The 13,569-nt window shown below is 51.8% G+C and overlaps 1 protein-coding gene across 3 annotated transcripts in view; it reads right to left on the bottom strand.

Moving 5' to 3' along the window:
- CPNE5 (copine 5) overlaps positions 1-11,607 on the bottom strand; it is a 96,143-nt gene extending 84,536 nt beyond the window's left edge. Inside the window, exon 1 of one of the 3 annotated variants that reach the window (XM_025384375.1) lies at positions 10,887-11,607. In XM_025384375.1, the coding sequence (XP_025240160.1) occupies positions 10,887-10,981 (95 nt within the window). In that variant the 5' untranslated portion in view covers positions 10,982-11,607. The remainder of the gene's footprint in view (positions 1-10,886) is intronic. The other 2 variants (XM_025384374.1, XM_025384379.1) reach the window with 2 other exon arrangements.
- Between the last annotated feature and the right edge of the window lie 1,962 nt (positions 11,608-13,569).

A 13,569-nucleotide genomic window follows, 5' to 3' on the forward strand; every position in this document is an offset into this window, starting at 1 on the left:
TGAGTAGAGGCTGGGGTGCACCCGTCTGAGAGGGAGACACAACCCTGCCCTCAGGGAGCCCAGTCTGACCGGGAGACATAGCCTCTGCCTCAGGGACTCCTCAGCCAGAGAGGAGACATGTGTGCTCTTGAGCTGAGATGCTGGGTGAACTGACCATCCCTGGTTGTCTCTGAACAAAGCCCATTAGTGCTGCATCAATGCACTGAGCAAAGGCTTTGGCTGCAGCATAGACAGAAACATTTTCCTGCAGCAAGACCCCTAATGGAGATGATGGGTCCCCAATAAGCAAAGTATGGCATATTGGTATATATGGATACCATACATATGGAGAGCTTTCATTAGATACCCAAAGACATTCATGAGTCTAAAAAGGTCAAGAAAAGATGGTTTATCTTCCTCCCAACAACTCACCCTAAGCATCCCTCCAACCCTGGGTGAAAAGTGGGGGCATTGAGAGCATAGACTTCAAGCTTCCTCTCTGGATCCAACACGCAACTCTGTCCCTTACTTGCTGTATGGCCTCTGGCATGTCACTTAGCTTCTCTGCGCATCAGTATTCCCATGTGTAAAGAAGGGGTAATAACAGTCCCACCCTCCCAGGAGTTTTCTGAGATTAAACTCACATAGTAAGTTGCAATGCAGTGCCTGGCGTACAATAAGTGCTCAATAAAGGCCTGTGGAGAATGAAGATGGCACCTAAGAATGCTCCACATTCTCCCCTCTCTGCTCCCTAAAGCCTGGCTTTAGCAGGACCCAAGCCCTACTACCCTTGCCCACCACTGCTCACTGGTTGTACAGCCTTCCTTGAGGAGAGAGTGGGGACAGGAGAGCCAAGGTCAGGTAGAAACAGGAATCCTGGCTGGGCCTGGTGGCTCACACCTGTAATCCCAACACTTTGGGAGGCTGAGGCAGGAGGATCACTTGAGGCCAGGAGTTTGAGACCAGCGTGGGCAATATAGGGGAGACCCTGTCTCTACAAAAAATAAACAAAATTAGCCGGGTGTGGTGGTGTGCATCTGTAGTCCCAGCTACTCAAGAGGCTGGGGTGGGAGGATCTCTTGAGCCCAGGAGGTCGAGGCTGCAGTGAGCCGTGATCACACCGCTGCACTCCAGCCTGGGTGACAGAGTGAGACCCTGTCTCAAAAATAAATAAATACATAAATAAAAGAAACAGAAGGCTGGGCACGGTGGCTCACACTTGTAATCCCAGCACCTTGGGAGGACAAGGCAGGTGGATCACCTGAGGTCAGGAGTTCGAGACCAGCCTGACCAATATGGTGAAACCCAGTCTCTCCTAAAAATACAAAAATTAGCCAGGCATGGTGGTGGACACCTGTAGTCCCAGCTATTTGGGAGGCTGAGGCAGGAGAATCACTTGAACCCGGGAAGCAGAGGTTGTAGTGAGCCGAGACCACACCACTGCATTCCAGCCTGGACGACAGAGTGAGGCTCCGTCCCAAAAAAAAAAAAAAAAAAAAAAGTTGAGAAAGTTGAGTGTAGGAATTGCGAAAACAAAACAACAAAACAACAACAACAACAACAAAAACAGGAATCCTGATAGTCCCACAGAAGCCCCTGAGGTACTGACCAGCATCACCCCATTTCTGGATAGAGCAATTCACCATAAACATCTGGCAAATGGGGTGGGAGACGGATGACACCCATCAGGTATATAATCTGTGCCAATTCCTTTGTTATGTACCTAGCCTGTGACATTCTATTTACATTCCATATCAATGCCAGAAAGTAGACTTTGCTCCCATTCTATAGGCAAGGCCACTGAGGCTGAGTGATGTGCCTGGTGTCACCGGCTTGTCAAAAGGCATGCAGAAATTTGAACTCTGAACTCTGAAACTCAAGCTCATTTAAAGGTGCCCTGGGGAGTGCTTGCACTACCAAAGCCAAGGTCTCCCAAAGCACCATCTGGGCCAGCAATGCTCCCTCTTATCCTCACTGTCCTGCTTCCCATCCTCAGCCTCTCAGAGCTGCTCCCAAACAAATGACTGAGGAGGAGAATTGGAGGGTTTCCCATCTCCTCCCGCCCGGCTCCCAGACCTAAAAGGCAGAAGTAATCCGAGGAAAGCAGGGCGGGAGCTGGGAGGAGAGAGGCCTTGGCACGTAGCCCCTGGCATTTACCCATCTCCCCTTTCAGATCCCGTTCTCACCCGCGTGCTCTGTTTCCCTGCCAAGCAACCTCACCAAGGTCTAAAAAGCAATTTTCACATGGCTTAAAGAGCTCTCCTTCCTGGGGCAATTTGCTTTTTTATTGTTATTAATTATTGTAATAATTGTCCCTCTCACACTACATGGCCAAGGGAAGGGAGCAGGAGCTCTGGCCTCAGATGCATCTGAACTGGAGTCCCCACATGGCCACATGTGGCCCTGACAAACTACTTCATCTCAGTTTCCTCATCTGGGCATGGGGTCACATACCTGCCTGTGGAGTTGCTGTAAAGTCAACAGCTTCAAACAGAAACATAGGAAACACACTCAGTTCCTCTCTTTCCCTTATTCCCCCTCCTGTCCCATCATCAAGTCTTAAATATTTCTACTTCAAAATATACCCCAAATCTGTTCACTCCTCCCCATGCCACCATCAGTATCATCTCTCACTTGGAGGCCTCAGTAGTCTTCTGCCTAGCAATGCGCTTCCATGCCTGCCTCTCTCTACCCTTCACCAGCCCCTTCTCTTCATGATGACCAGAATTCTATTTATTTATGTATTTATTTTGAGATGGAATCTCACTCTGTTGCCCAGGCTGGAGTGCAGTGGTGCAATCTCAGCTCACTGCAACCTCTGCCTCCTGGGTTCAAGCTATTCTCCTGCCTCAGCCTCCAGAGTTGCTGGGACTATAGGCATGTGTCACCACACCCGGCTAATTTTTGTATTTTTTGTAGAGATGGAGTTTCACCACGTTGGCCAGGCTGGTCTGGAACTCCTGACCTCAAGTGATCTGCCCACCCTGGCCTCCCAAAGTGCTGGGATTACAGGCTAGAGCCACCACACCCGGACTCTTTTTATTTTTTATTTTGAGACAGAGTCTTGCTCTGTCACCCAGGCTGGAGTGCAGTGGTGCAATCTCAGCTCACTGCAACCTCCGCCTCCCAGGTTCAAGCAATTCTCCTGCCTCAGCCTCTCGAGTAGCTGGGATTACAGGCACCCGCCACCACGCCTGGCTAATTTTTGTATTTTTAGTAGAAACGGGGTTTCACCATGTTGGCCAGGGAGGGGTGACAGAGCAAGACTCCATCTCAAAAAAAAAAAAAAAAAGCTTCTCAATAGCAAATGAAGATCAATATCAATTATCAAATAAATGAATGTGTCAGTAGTGTTCAGTTATTGGTACCTATTACCACAATTAAGCTGATTTAGCACATTGCAGTTTATATAGAATGTCACAGACTTAATCTCTTTAGTCTTGAGAACAATGAAGACAGAGGATGTGGACAGGACCAGTATTTTTCACCAGTTTACAAATGGAGAAACTGAGGTTGGAGAACTTAAACGGTCTGGCCAGGATCCCAGAGAAGATAAGCCAGGAGTGGCACTGACTTTCAGTGTCCTGGTCAGGATTCTTGCATACCCTAAGGTATAAAGCTGTCCTGTTGCTACTGTGAGGTGTCTGTGAGGCCAGCAGAAGAGACCTTAGGGAACCTTGCAATGTTTTGAAATCACACTAAGCCTTTTTATTCTTGGCTGGCAAACTGGCAGAAAGAGAGGCAGTCATGGGTCCAGCCAAGCGGTGCTTGGAGAGTCAGTCACCTAATACTGTCCACCGTCCATTGACTATAGGAAACCCTGAGGAGCAGGCCTCAGAGATGCAAATTCTAGGCTCTTGGAAAGCCTACTTGCTTTCCAAATGGCCCCATAGATGCCATGGTTGCCCACCCAGCAAACATTGCCCACTCTCTTCCTGCTGACAGAATCCACATTGTTTAGATCCAATGGCGACTCCCTGAAATCCAGGAAGATGGCCCCTGTCCCTAGTCTAGGAGTGCACATGAGACCCAGCTTTGGCCTCTGAAATAGAAAGGAAAGTTTACTGAGAGATTTTGGAAAGGATTGTACTTTCCCCGTAAAAAGAACTTTTCAGAGCAAGGACTCTGGCCTCGTGCCTAGCTTCCTGTCTTTGGATGCAGTTGTGATGCCTGAAGCAGATGCAGCCATTTTGTAACAATGAGGCCTACTGCTAAGATGATAGCAAAACAGAAAGACAACAGGGTCCTTGATGATAAAGTGAGCTGACAAAGTAGCCCTGATATAACCTACCTCCAGACTCACTGTGATCTGAGAAAAATAAATGCCTTTCAGGTTTAAGCCACCATTAGTCAGATTTTCTGTTACCTACATCTGAATCATTCCTACCCAAGCCTGACTCCTCTTTGCCCCAGAGCTTTCCAGCCTAATTCCCCAGCCTCCTCCCTACCCTTTCTTCCCAAGGGTAGAACATCTCCAGTGATCGCCTTGAGTCTGAACAGGGTGAACTGTGAGCTGGGAGAGGAGGGATGGTAAGCTACTACAGTGTGGTCTGGATGGCATTGAAGGCTGACTTCCATCCTGTGACTCTCTCTGGTTTGCTGCTCAGAACCAGAGGCATCTGTTAGCAAGGAAGCCTCTCCCATCCCCGGGGAGAGAGTGCCTACCTTTTGGTCACACCTACCACAGTTGGTACTCAGGCCTCCACCACCATCCTCCTGGAGAATCCAACCTCCAATCTCAAGAAGCCCTCAAGGCCTTGAAGTCTGAGAGAATAGGATTTGGATCCCTCTCTCCAAAATGTACTCACTGTGTAACCTTGGGCAGGTCTCTTAACCTCTCTGAGCCTCAAATTCCTAATCAACAAAAAGAGAAAATACTACTATCTATCTATCCTAGTTTAAAAGACATAGCAATTGTGATTGGCAGAAATATAAGATGGCCTCCAAGATTCCAGTCTCCTGGCACACATGTCTGTATAATCTCCTCTCCTTGAGAGTGGGCGGGACCTGGGGGTATGATAGGTTAGTCACTCAGGTGATTGGGTTATGCTGTATAACAAAGGTGATTAGATATTCACTCTTGTGATTACAGTTACTTTACATAAGACTCTGTTATAGCAGTTTAGGGAGAGATTCTCCTGCTGGCCTTGAAGAAGTGAGCTGCCATACTGTGAGGGGGCCATGTGGCAAGGGCCTGGGGCCAGCCTCTAGGAGCCGAGAGTCACTCTGGTCCAATAACCAGAAAGAAAACAGAACTTTAATCTCTCTGCTGCAAGAAATTGAATTCTGACACCCACTAGTGAGCTTGGAAGAGGACTCAGAGCCTTGGATAAGACCACAGCCCTGCCAATGCCTTGATTCCAGCCTAGTGAGACCCTGAGCAGAAAAGCCACTTTATGTCATGCCTGGACTTCTGACCTACAGAAACTAGGAAATGAGAAATGGCTGTAGATCGAAGCCACTAGGTTTGTGGTAATTTGTCACGTAGCAATTGAGAACTAATATAATAATCTTAGTTTGAATTATGTAAAAGTATTATGTGAGGCCAGGTGCAGTGGCTCACACCTAATCCCAGCACTTGAGAGGCACAGGCTGGAGGACTGCTTCAGATCAGGAGTTTGAGATCAGCCAATCAACCTGGGCAATTGAGTATGACCTCACATCTACAAAACAATTTAAAAATAAAAATAAATTTTTAAATTAAAAATTAGCTACGTGTGGTGGTGTGTGTGCCTATAGTCCTGGGCAACTCAGGAGGCTAAGGCAGGAGGATCGCTTGAGCCCAGGAGTTGGAGACTGCATTGAGCTATGACTCTACCACTACCACTGCATTCCAGCTTGGGCCACAGAGACGCTATCTCAAAAAAAAAAAAAGAAGAAGGAAAGAAGGAAAGAAAAAAAAAAAAAAAGAAAAACAAGTGCTGTTATTTATTTGAATAGGTTAAAAGCAGATGGACTGGGTGTGGTGGCTGCCTGTAATCCCAGCACTTTGGAAGGCCGAGGCAGGCGGATTACCTGAGGTCAGAAGTTTGAGACCAACCTGACCAAAGTGGTGAAACCCTGTCTCCAGTAAAAATATAAAAATCAGCTGGGCATGATGGTGCATGCCTATAATCCTAGCTACTCAAGAGGCTGAGGCAGGAGAATCGCTTGAACCCGGTAGGCAGAGGTTGCAGTGAGCAGAGATTGGGCCACTGTACTCTAGCTGACAGAACACTGTACTCTGGGTGACAGAACAAGACTCCATCTCAAAAAAAAAAAAATAAATAAATAAAATAAAATAAAATTAGAAAGTTGAGTGTAGAAATTGCATACGGTTCAGCCTAATACAATGTAAAGTGCCTAGCATGCAGTAGGCACTCAGCAAATGCCGCTGTTATTATTCCCCTAGCTCCACTGACCTGAGTACCTTGGTGTATTCAGTGGCTAAGTGGACTTCTTTTCCTAGCACTGGCTTTGACAGCTGCCGCACTCCCCCAGGCTCCTCCCTCCCCCAAACCACCCTCTCCCTGCCTGTCAGAAGAAAGCGCTCAGAGCTATTCACACCCCTCCTGAGAGGCCCAGGGCACAGCTCCTGAGCCGGACTGCCTCTCGGGCTCCAGGGCAGCAAAACGCCAACCCGAACAGAGAGCAGAAAACAATATCTCTGGGGCAGAACAACAGCTGCCCACCAGCCCCATACCAGCTGGTGGGGAGAGGGCAGCCAGCAGGGCTAAGCAATCGGCTGCTTCCAGCTTGCCCCGCCCCATCTTCCCTGGGTCTTGGGAACCCACGATGTGGAACTGTGCATCGCTTCTCCAGCAGGACCCTGCGCAAGTGCAAAGGTTTCTTGTTATGTAAAAAATGCAAATCATTCTTTCTAACCAACATGCTGGGCCAGATTCCTGCATGGAGACCTGAAAAATAGTGGGGCCTTTGGATAATGGAACGTCGGACAGGTAAGTTTTGATTGACACTGCAGGATGGCTTGCACAGTCAGGAAGGGTCTAGAACAGGCCATCAGAGGAAGGAAGAGCTCTTGGCTCAAGGGAGGAGGCTCTTTAAAGTCACATTTTTTACAATGTCTACTGGTCTCTAGTTCCACAAACCATCTGCCCTACTCACTCCCAAAACAACCCTTAAGAATCTCTAAATTGGCAGGACACAGTGGCTCACGCCTGTAATCCTAGCACTTTGGGAGGCTGAGGCGGGTGGATAACCTGAGGTCAAGAGTTCGAGACCAGCCTGGCCAATGTGGTGAAACCTTGTCTCTACTAAAAATACAAAAGTTAGCCCTGTGTAGAGGCAGGCACCTGTAATTCCAGTTACTCAGGAGACTGAGGTAGGAGAATCGCTTGAACCCAGAAGGCAAGGTTGCAGTGAGCTGAGATCGCGCCTTTGCGCTCTAGCACTCCAGCCTGGGCAACAGAGCAAAAACTCCATCTCAAAAAAAAAAAAAAAAAATCTCTAGATTGATCAGATTTCCAGGACACACAGAGACCCTGGGAGCCAGCTATAGAGGCAAATTTTTATTAACTTCCAGGTGTCAAATAAGCAACAACATCAATCGCTATTCATGGATTAATTCATTTAAGCCTCATAACTGATAAGGATCATTATGCTTCCTTTACAGATGAGGAAACTGAGGCATAGACAGCTTAAGTAGCTTACCCAAGGTCATAGGAAGACAGCTGGGATTTGAAACCAAGGAGACAGATTCCAGGGCTCACATTCATAACCATTGTGCCAAATAACCAAAGGCTTTCTAATCTTGGGGCCTGAGTTTACTATAGTCAGTAAAAATAATTGTTTGGGAGTATCGTATACTCTACCTGAATCAGGGGCCTGAAACTGTCCATCCCACAGTGTCATTTGCCTTCAGTGGAGACTTGGCCCCATGGTGGCCCTGTGCTCTGACTCAGATGTGCCCCTGTGCCAGGCAGCTTTGCTTAGCTAGCTGAGCCCTAGGATGGGCACAGCAGGTGCCAGATCCTCCCCTAGGCACAGAGCAGAAGGCTCCTGGGGCTGCAGGAAATGGTAGGCCCCTTCATGAGGAGGAAGGCAAGTGGAAACAAGTGTTCCTGGAAGCCAGAGGTGGGAACTCATAATCTTCCCTGAAACATTGGCCCCTCTACCCCAGCTGCCTATCCTGAAACCCTCTGGAGTTCTCACCCTGCCAGCCCCTCTGCCTGCCCTACTGTTCTGTGCCCACCAGCAGGTGTCACTTAGATGCCCAAGGCAGAGCATCCCAGGGCAGCCTCTCCTGGGGCTCCGACAGCACTGACCACAGGGTGCAGGGGGGAGGTACTTGACTCTTTAACTGGTGACCGTGGAGTGAAGAATATGCTGGAGAAAGCCACTCTCTGCATCTCTTCCTCCTCCCTGTGCTCCTCTCCTCCTCCTTTTCCTCCTCCTCCTCTCTCTCTGTTCTGGAACCTGAATAGTTGGGCCAGGCTGAGGCAAAGAGATGCATCTACAATTTCAAGGCCACCCAGACTGTTTTCTCACCTCCCCTCTGTTCTAAGTGACTGTTCCCTCCTCATCCCTCCCCACCAAAACCCACTTCCCCCCACCTCTGGTTTTCTGGAGAACATGAGTAGGGCCCAGGTCAGGGTCTTCCTCAGCTCATGGATCATGTCCCCCGAAAGGGAACTGACCCAGGGTCAGCCCCAGAACCACATCCCCCGGGAAGGCCTCTTATGCAAGAGGTTTGAGTCCTTTGGACATCTTGACTTTCAGAAAGCAGACAGGAGGGGCCAGGTGCTACCGCCTTCTGGTGATCATTGTAGCTACTTATTGAGCACCTACTGTGTGCCCAGCAAGTGCAAAGTAGCTTGCTAGGTGCTTCATGCTCCTCCACTCCTGCAAGTTAATTCCTCCAACAGTATTTGGCACAGTGCCAGGCACTGCTCTAAACACACAAGCTACCTTGGTGAACAAGGCTTCTCCATGAGTACATGCTGCTTATTGTTTGTACCTGACAAGTGGGGGAAACTGAGGCTTAAAGTTTGCCCCAAGTGGTGAAGCAGAGATTCTGTTTCAAGGTGTCTGACTCCAAAGCCACAATATCTGCCCTCCATCTCCTTTCCTCTCCACTGGAGTAGAGGGTGCATGGGTCTGTCTCAGGGTAGGAATCCCTGCCCTCAAATGCTTACACAGTTGCTTTGAGAGGGGAGGGATGACGTCTGCACACCTGAGATGTCTCAAGAGGTTTCATCCTCAGTATGTGAGTGACCCTGTGGCCCAGGCTGAGTACCTAGGGCCCAGGGGACCCAGAAGACAGTGATTTGAGCTGTGTGCCTCATGGTTGAGAGGATGCCTGGAAGTGGGGAGCATGAGGCCAGGCTTTTCGGGGGAAGGGGGTCATGAACTTGCAGAGATAAAGGAAGAGTGAAATCTGGATGGGGAATGGGCTGTTCAGAGGCTTGGAGGTGGGAAGGATCCCAAGACAACTGAAGAGGACAGGCATGATTGAAGGCTGGGAGGGAGCCCCAGGCGCAGGGGTGTGCATGCAGGATAAGGGAGGGGAGGCCGTGCTGCTTTTGACGGCTGAGGAGGTGAGACTGGAGCTAATGGGCCATCAGGAATCACCCAGCAGAGTAATGACAAGATGCAAATGGCGTTGGGAGATGATCCTGAGGGCATGGTGTATGGGACCTGGGAGCTATTACAGGAGCCCCCAGAGGGCCTGGCTTAGGAGGGCAGCTACGTTCAACCAGATCAGCCTTCACTCTCACTTACCTCCAAGTCTTCAAGAGAAAGTCACCCTGAGTCCTTCCCTCTTTCATGCCCCTGCCCAGCCTCTCTGGCTCTACCTACACCTCATCAATGCCACAACTTTGTAATACAGGCTTGGGGGCAACAAGGTTACCTCTCATGAAGGGTCTGACCAGGGAGCAGTCTGGAAGAGGATGAGATGGGTGATTTGGAACAAGGGCACAGCCAGGGCTCCAGAAAGGCTGCCAGTTATTTGGGGCAGGGGGCATGGCATCTGTGGGGGAAACTCAAAGTGGGTGATGCTTGCGTTGTAGCACATGATCCTAGGCCAACCACAGAGAGACTGAACTAGGGAAAAATCCCCCTTTGCCACCCATACCCTCTTACTGCCTGGGGCAGCCTTCCCCCGAGCTAGGAGAACCTGGGGCAGACCCAGTTCTTAGACAAAGAAGTTACCCCCAAACCCTGTGTGACATGAGTGAGGATTTGGGCGTGGTAGCCCACAAAAATATTCCCCCTCCTCCTCTGTTGGACTCTACAATTTCACAGTGTTCTATTCCTTTGGCTTAACATTTTTGACCCAAGTTATTTTTTTAATGGTGCCACTTTAAGTTGTTATCATGTATCCACACCTCAGTATGAACGAGTCAATCTGATCTTTTTCCAGGAGTCAATTTCATTGTTGAGGGAGATGAAGGAAGGCTTTAAAATCCTAGAGTCTAGGACAGTGGGGTGGGGGAGAGTGGTGAGGGGAGATCGGGATGCTGGGGCAAAGGGGCAAAGAGAGAAGAGAGGAGGGCATAGAAGGGAGAGGCTGGAGAAACCTGGGAGGGATGAGAGCATATCACTCACTTCGTGATTTGAGGATGAGGTGATCAGAGATAGCCTGAGCAGAGACCATAGTACAGCCTTTTACCAACTGCCTCTCCCCACTTGGGTGCCTGGACCCCCTGTTCCTGTATCTTGATAGCTCCTCGAAGCAACAGCCTGGAGCGCAAACTTTCTGGGATATGACCCCAGCCTGGCTTCCTATTCTGCGGTCGCCACCCGCAGCTGGACAGGGGCTCTTGGCAGATCGGCAGGGGGGCAGTCCTGGAGACCAGGACACTCTGGCAAGGGGGCGCGCGGAGGTTTAGGATCGAAGCGGCAGGGGCCTCGGGGCTCTGCGACCAGAGCCGGGGGCAAGGGGACCCGGCCAGCGGGAGGCTCACCTGCAGGACACGGTGATCTCCACCTTGGTGGCCGGGATGCTGCCCGCCAAGGAGTCGAACTCGCTCAGCGACGCCATGTCCTCAGGCTGCTCCATCGCCCACCGCACCCCCCACCCCAAATTAGTCAATCCCTGCGCGATTCACGCCTCCTCCGGAGCGACTGGAGCCCTGGGCTCTCCCCCAACTCCAGAGCCAGGGCTGGGCGGCAAGGGGAGGAGAGAGGAGCGCGAAGAGGGGGCGTGGGAAGTGAGAGAGGGAAGAGGGCGGAGGGAGCGGGGGCCGCGGATCGAGGTGGGGGCTCGGGTGACGCTGCGAGAAGGCTAGGTGCCCAGCGGGGAAGGGCAAGGAGCCCAGGGAGCGGGGCCACAGCGGGGAAGGCGGAGAGGGGCGCGGGCAGAGGGGCGCGGGGACAGGGCACCGGGAGGGACGCGCGGAGTCGTGGAGAGGGGCACCAGGAGAGGGACGCGCGTCTGTGGGCAGCGGTAGAGGGGATGCAGGAGACAGGGAGAGGGGCGTCAGGGGCGGGAGGCGCCGGATGGGGCGCTGGCAGCGGGGGTGGCGGGGCGCCGGCAGCGCGGAGCCCGGGGCGCCCGGGCTGCGCCGCCTCTCCCTGGGTCTCGGCGCCGGCGGCGACGGGGCTGGGACGCGGCTGCGAGCGCCACCTCCTCGGCTCGGGCTTCGGCTCCTGGGCGCCCGGGCTGCGGGAAAATCAAATCTGCCCGAAGCCGCAGCCTCCCGCCACCCGGGAGCGCCAGAGGGGGCGCCCGCAGGGGCCGGGGCGGGGCCGCGGGCGGGGTCTGCGCGCAGGGTGAGTGTGAGCGTGTGTGTGTGCGCGCGTGTGTGTGTGTGTGTGTGTGCGCGCGTGGCGGGCCGGGGGACGCGGTCCAGATGCTGGGGACGTGGTGACAGCAAGAAGTGGTCCTGGTCGCGCGCGCCTTCGTGTGCTCCCGCCCCCACTCACCACCCCTATCTCCCATCAGGGGACTCCATCCTGGGGGAGGGAGAGGTCTCTTTTTTTTGAGAAAGGTCTATGCAAGGCGGAGAGGGGACATAAGTGGGAGGGAGGTGTGCAAAAAAAGATCCCTTCCCAGGGGCTTGGGGAGGAGGGTCTCTGTTAAGTGTGCGCCCTACTCGGGGGCAGGTCTCAGTCCAGAAACAGACCTTACATCTCCTTCTGGGGAGGTGTGTGGGGGCGACCCCGGTGCCAGGAGGGACTACCTCGGTTTCCCAGTGGCCCAGGTGGGGTCGGTGCATGGGCGCCTCCCCCATCCGTGGTTCCCGCCAGCCGCGGCCTCGCCAAGTCGGCTGCCGAAACCACGCGCCAGCGCCCTTCCACTCCCCCGCCCGTCGTGACCACACGACTGAGCCAGCCTCCAGGTCTAGAAGCTCCTGCCACCCAGTCTGGTGGCAACCAGACTGGGAGATCGGCCCGAGCTCCCTGGGCTTCTATGCAACCAGCACCGAGTAGGCGCGTGCTGTGTGCTTGGGGAGCGAGGGGAGAGTTGGGACACCTCTCCTGCAGTCCTCTTCCCAGCCAAGCCCCTCGCGATCCCCCTACCTAGCCCAGCCTTGCCCTCCCGGGCCTGAGGTTGCAGCGCAGAGGCGTCTCCCTGAGTAAGGCTGCACACCTAGACTTGACTCTAGCCCATCCTCAGCCTCAGCTTAAGCTTTGCAGAGCTGGAGCGTCCACTTCCTCACCCACCGCCTGGCACATCGAAGCCGATGTGCCTCGGGCTGGCGCGGAGGCCAAAAACCTGGTGCTGGGCTGGGCAGAGCTGCGCCCTCTGGGCCTTGTCTGTGGCAGCGGGACTATAAGGGGCTCCTCCGGATTCTGTTTGAACTCAATTCCCAGAACATCATATACTGTCAGTCAAAGATAAATACAAGAACACATTCCTCTGCCTAGGACAATTTACCCATGGCTCAGAATCAGCTCGACTGGGTTCTGCCTCCTGGAACAGGCAGCAAGGGGCAGAGGCTGTAATTCCTCTGACAGCCTGGCACGGCTGGGTCAGGAGGCCCCACTCCACGGATAATAATTCTGTCTTCCCTTCCTGAGGATGCAAAACTGAACTCGGAATCTCTATGTTCCCCATCCCCCACATACCTGGCATAAACAATGATCAAAGCATACTTGTGGAATATGTTCTCCATTCATTCCAGGAGTATTTACTGAGCATCTGCTGTGTGCCTGGCCCAGTGATAGGGCCTTTGGGAAACCTTGTTCATAACAATAATTAGCATCGTTTAATTTTCAAAGATCTGGGCCAGACACCATGCTTAATTTTTTTTTGAGATATTAGTCACATACCATAAAATTACCATTTTAAACTGTATAAATCAGTGGTTTATAGCATATTCACAGGGACCGCGCATGATTTTAAATTCTCAAAATAATTTTATAAGTGAGATATTACTACTTTTAATGGGAAAAGCTGCAGTTACTTGCACCAACCTAATATTGTCTACATTTAATAAGTAAGGAAGCCAGTGCCCAGAGAGGCTAAGTAACTTACTCATCATCACCCAGCTGGGGATTGGCATAGTGAGAATGTGAAACAAGGTAGTTGAGACCAAAGCCTGACTCTGAGCAAGAGGTTTCACTCTCTCTTAGGATAGGGCCAGACAATGGAAAGTCATCCATGAAATGAGGCCTTGTTGGGAAAGGCAACAACAGGGAGCC

Source organism: Theropithecus gelada, chromosome 4 (assembly GCF_003255815.1).
Source record: "Theropithecus gelada isolate Dixy chromosome 4, Tgel_1.0, whole genome shotgun sequence".
Lineage (NCBI taxonomy): Eukaryota > Metazoa > Chordata > Mammalia > Primates > Cercopithecidae > Theropithecus > Theropithecus gelada.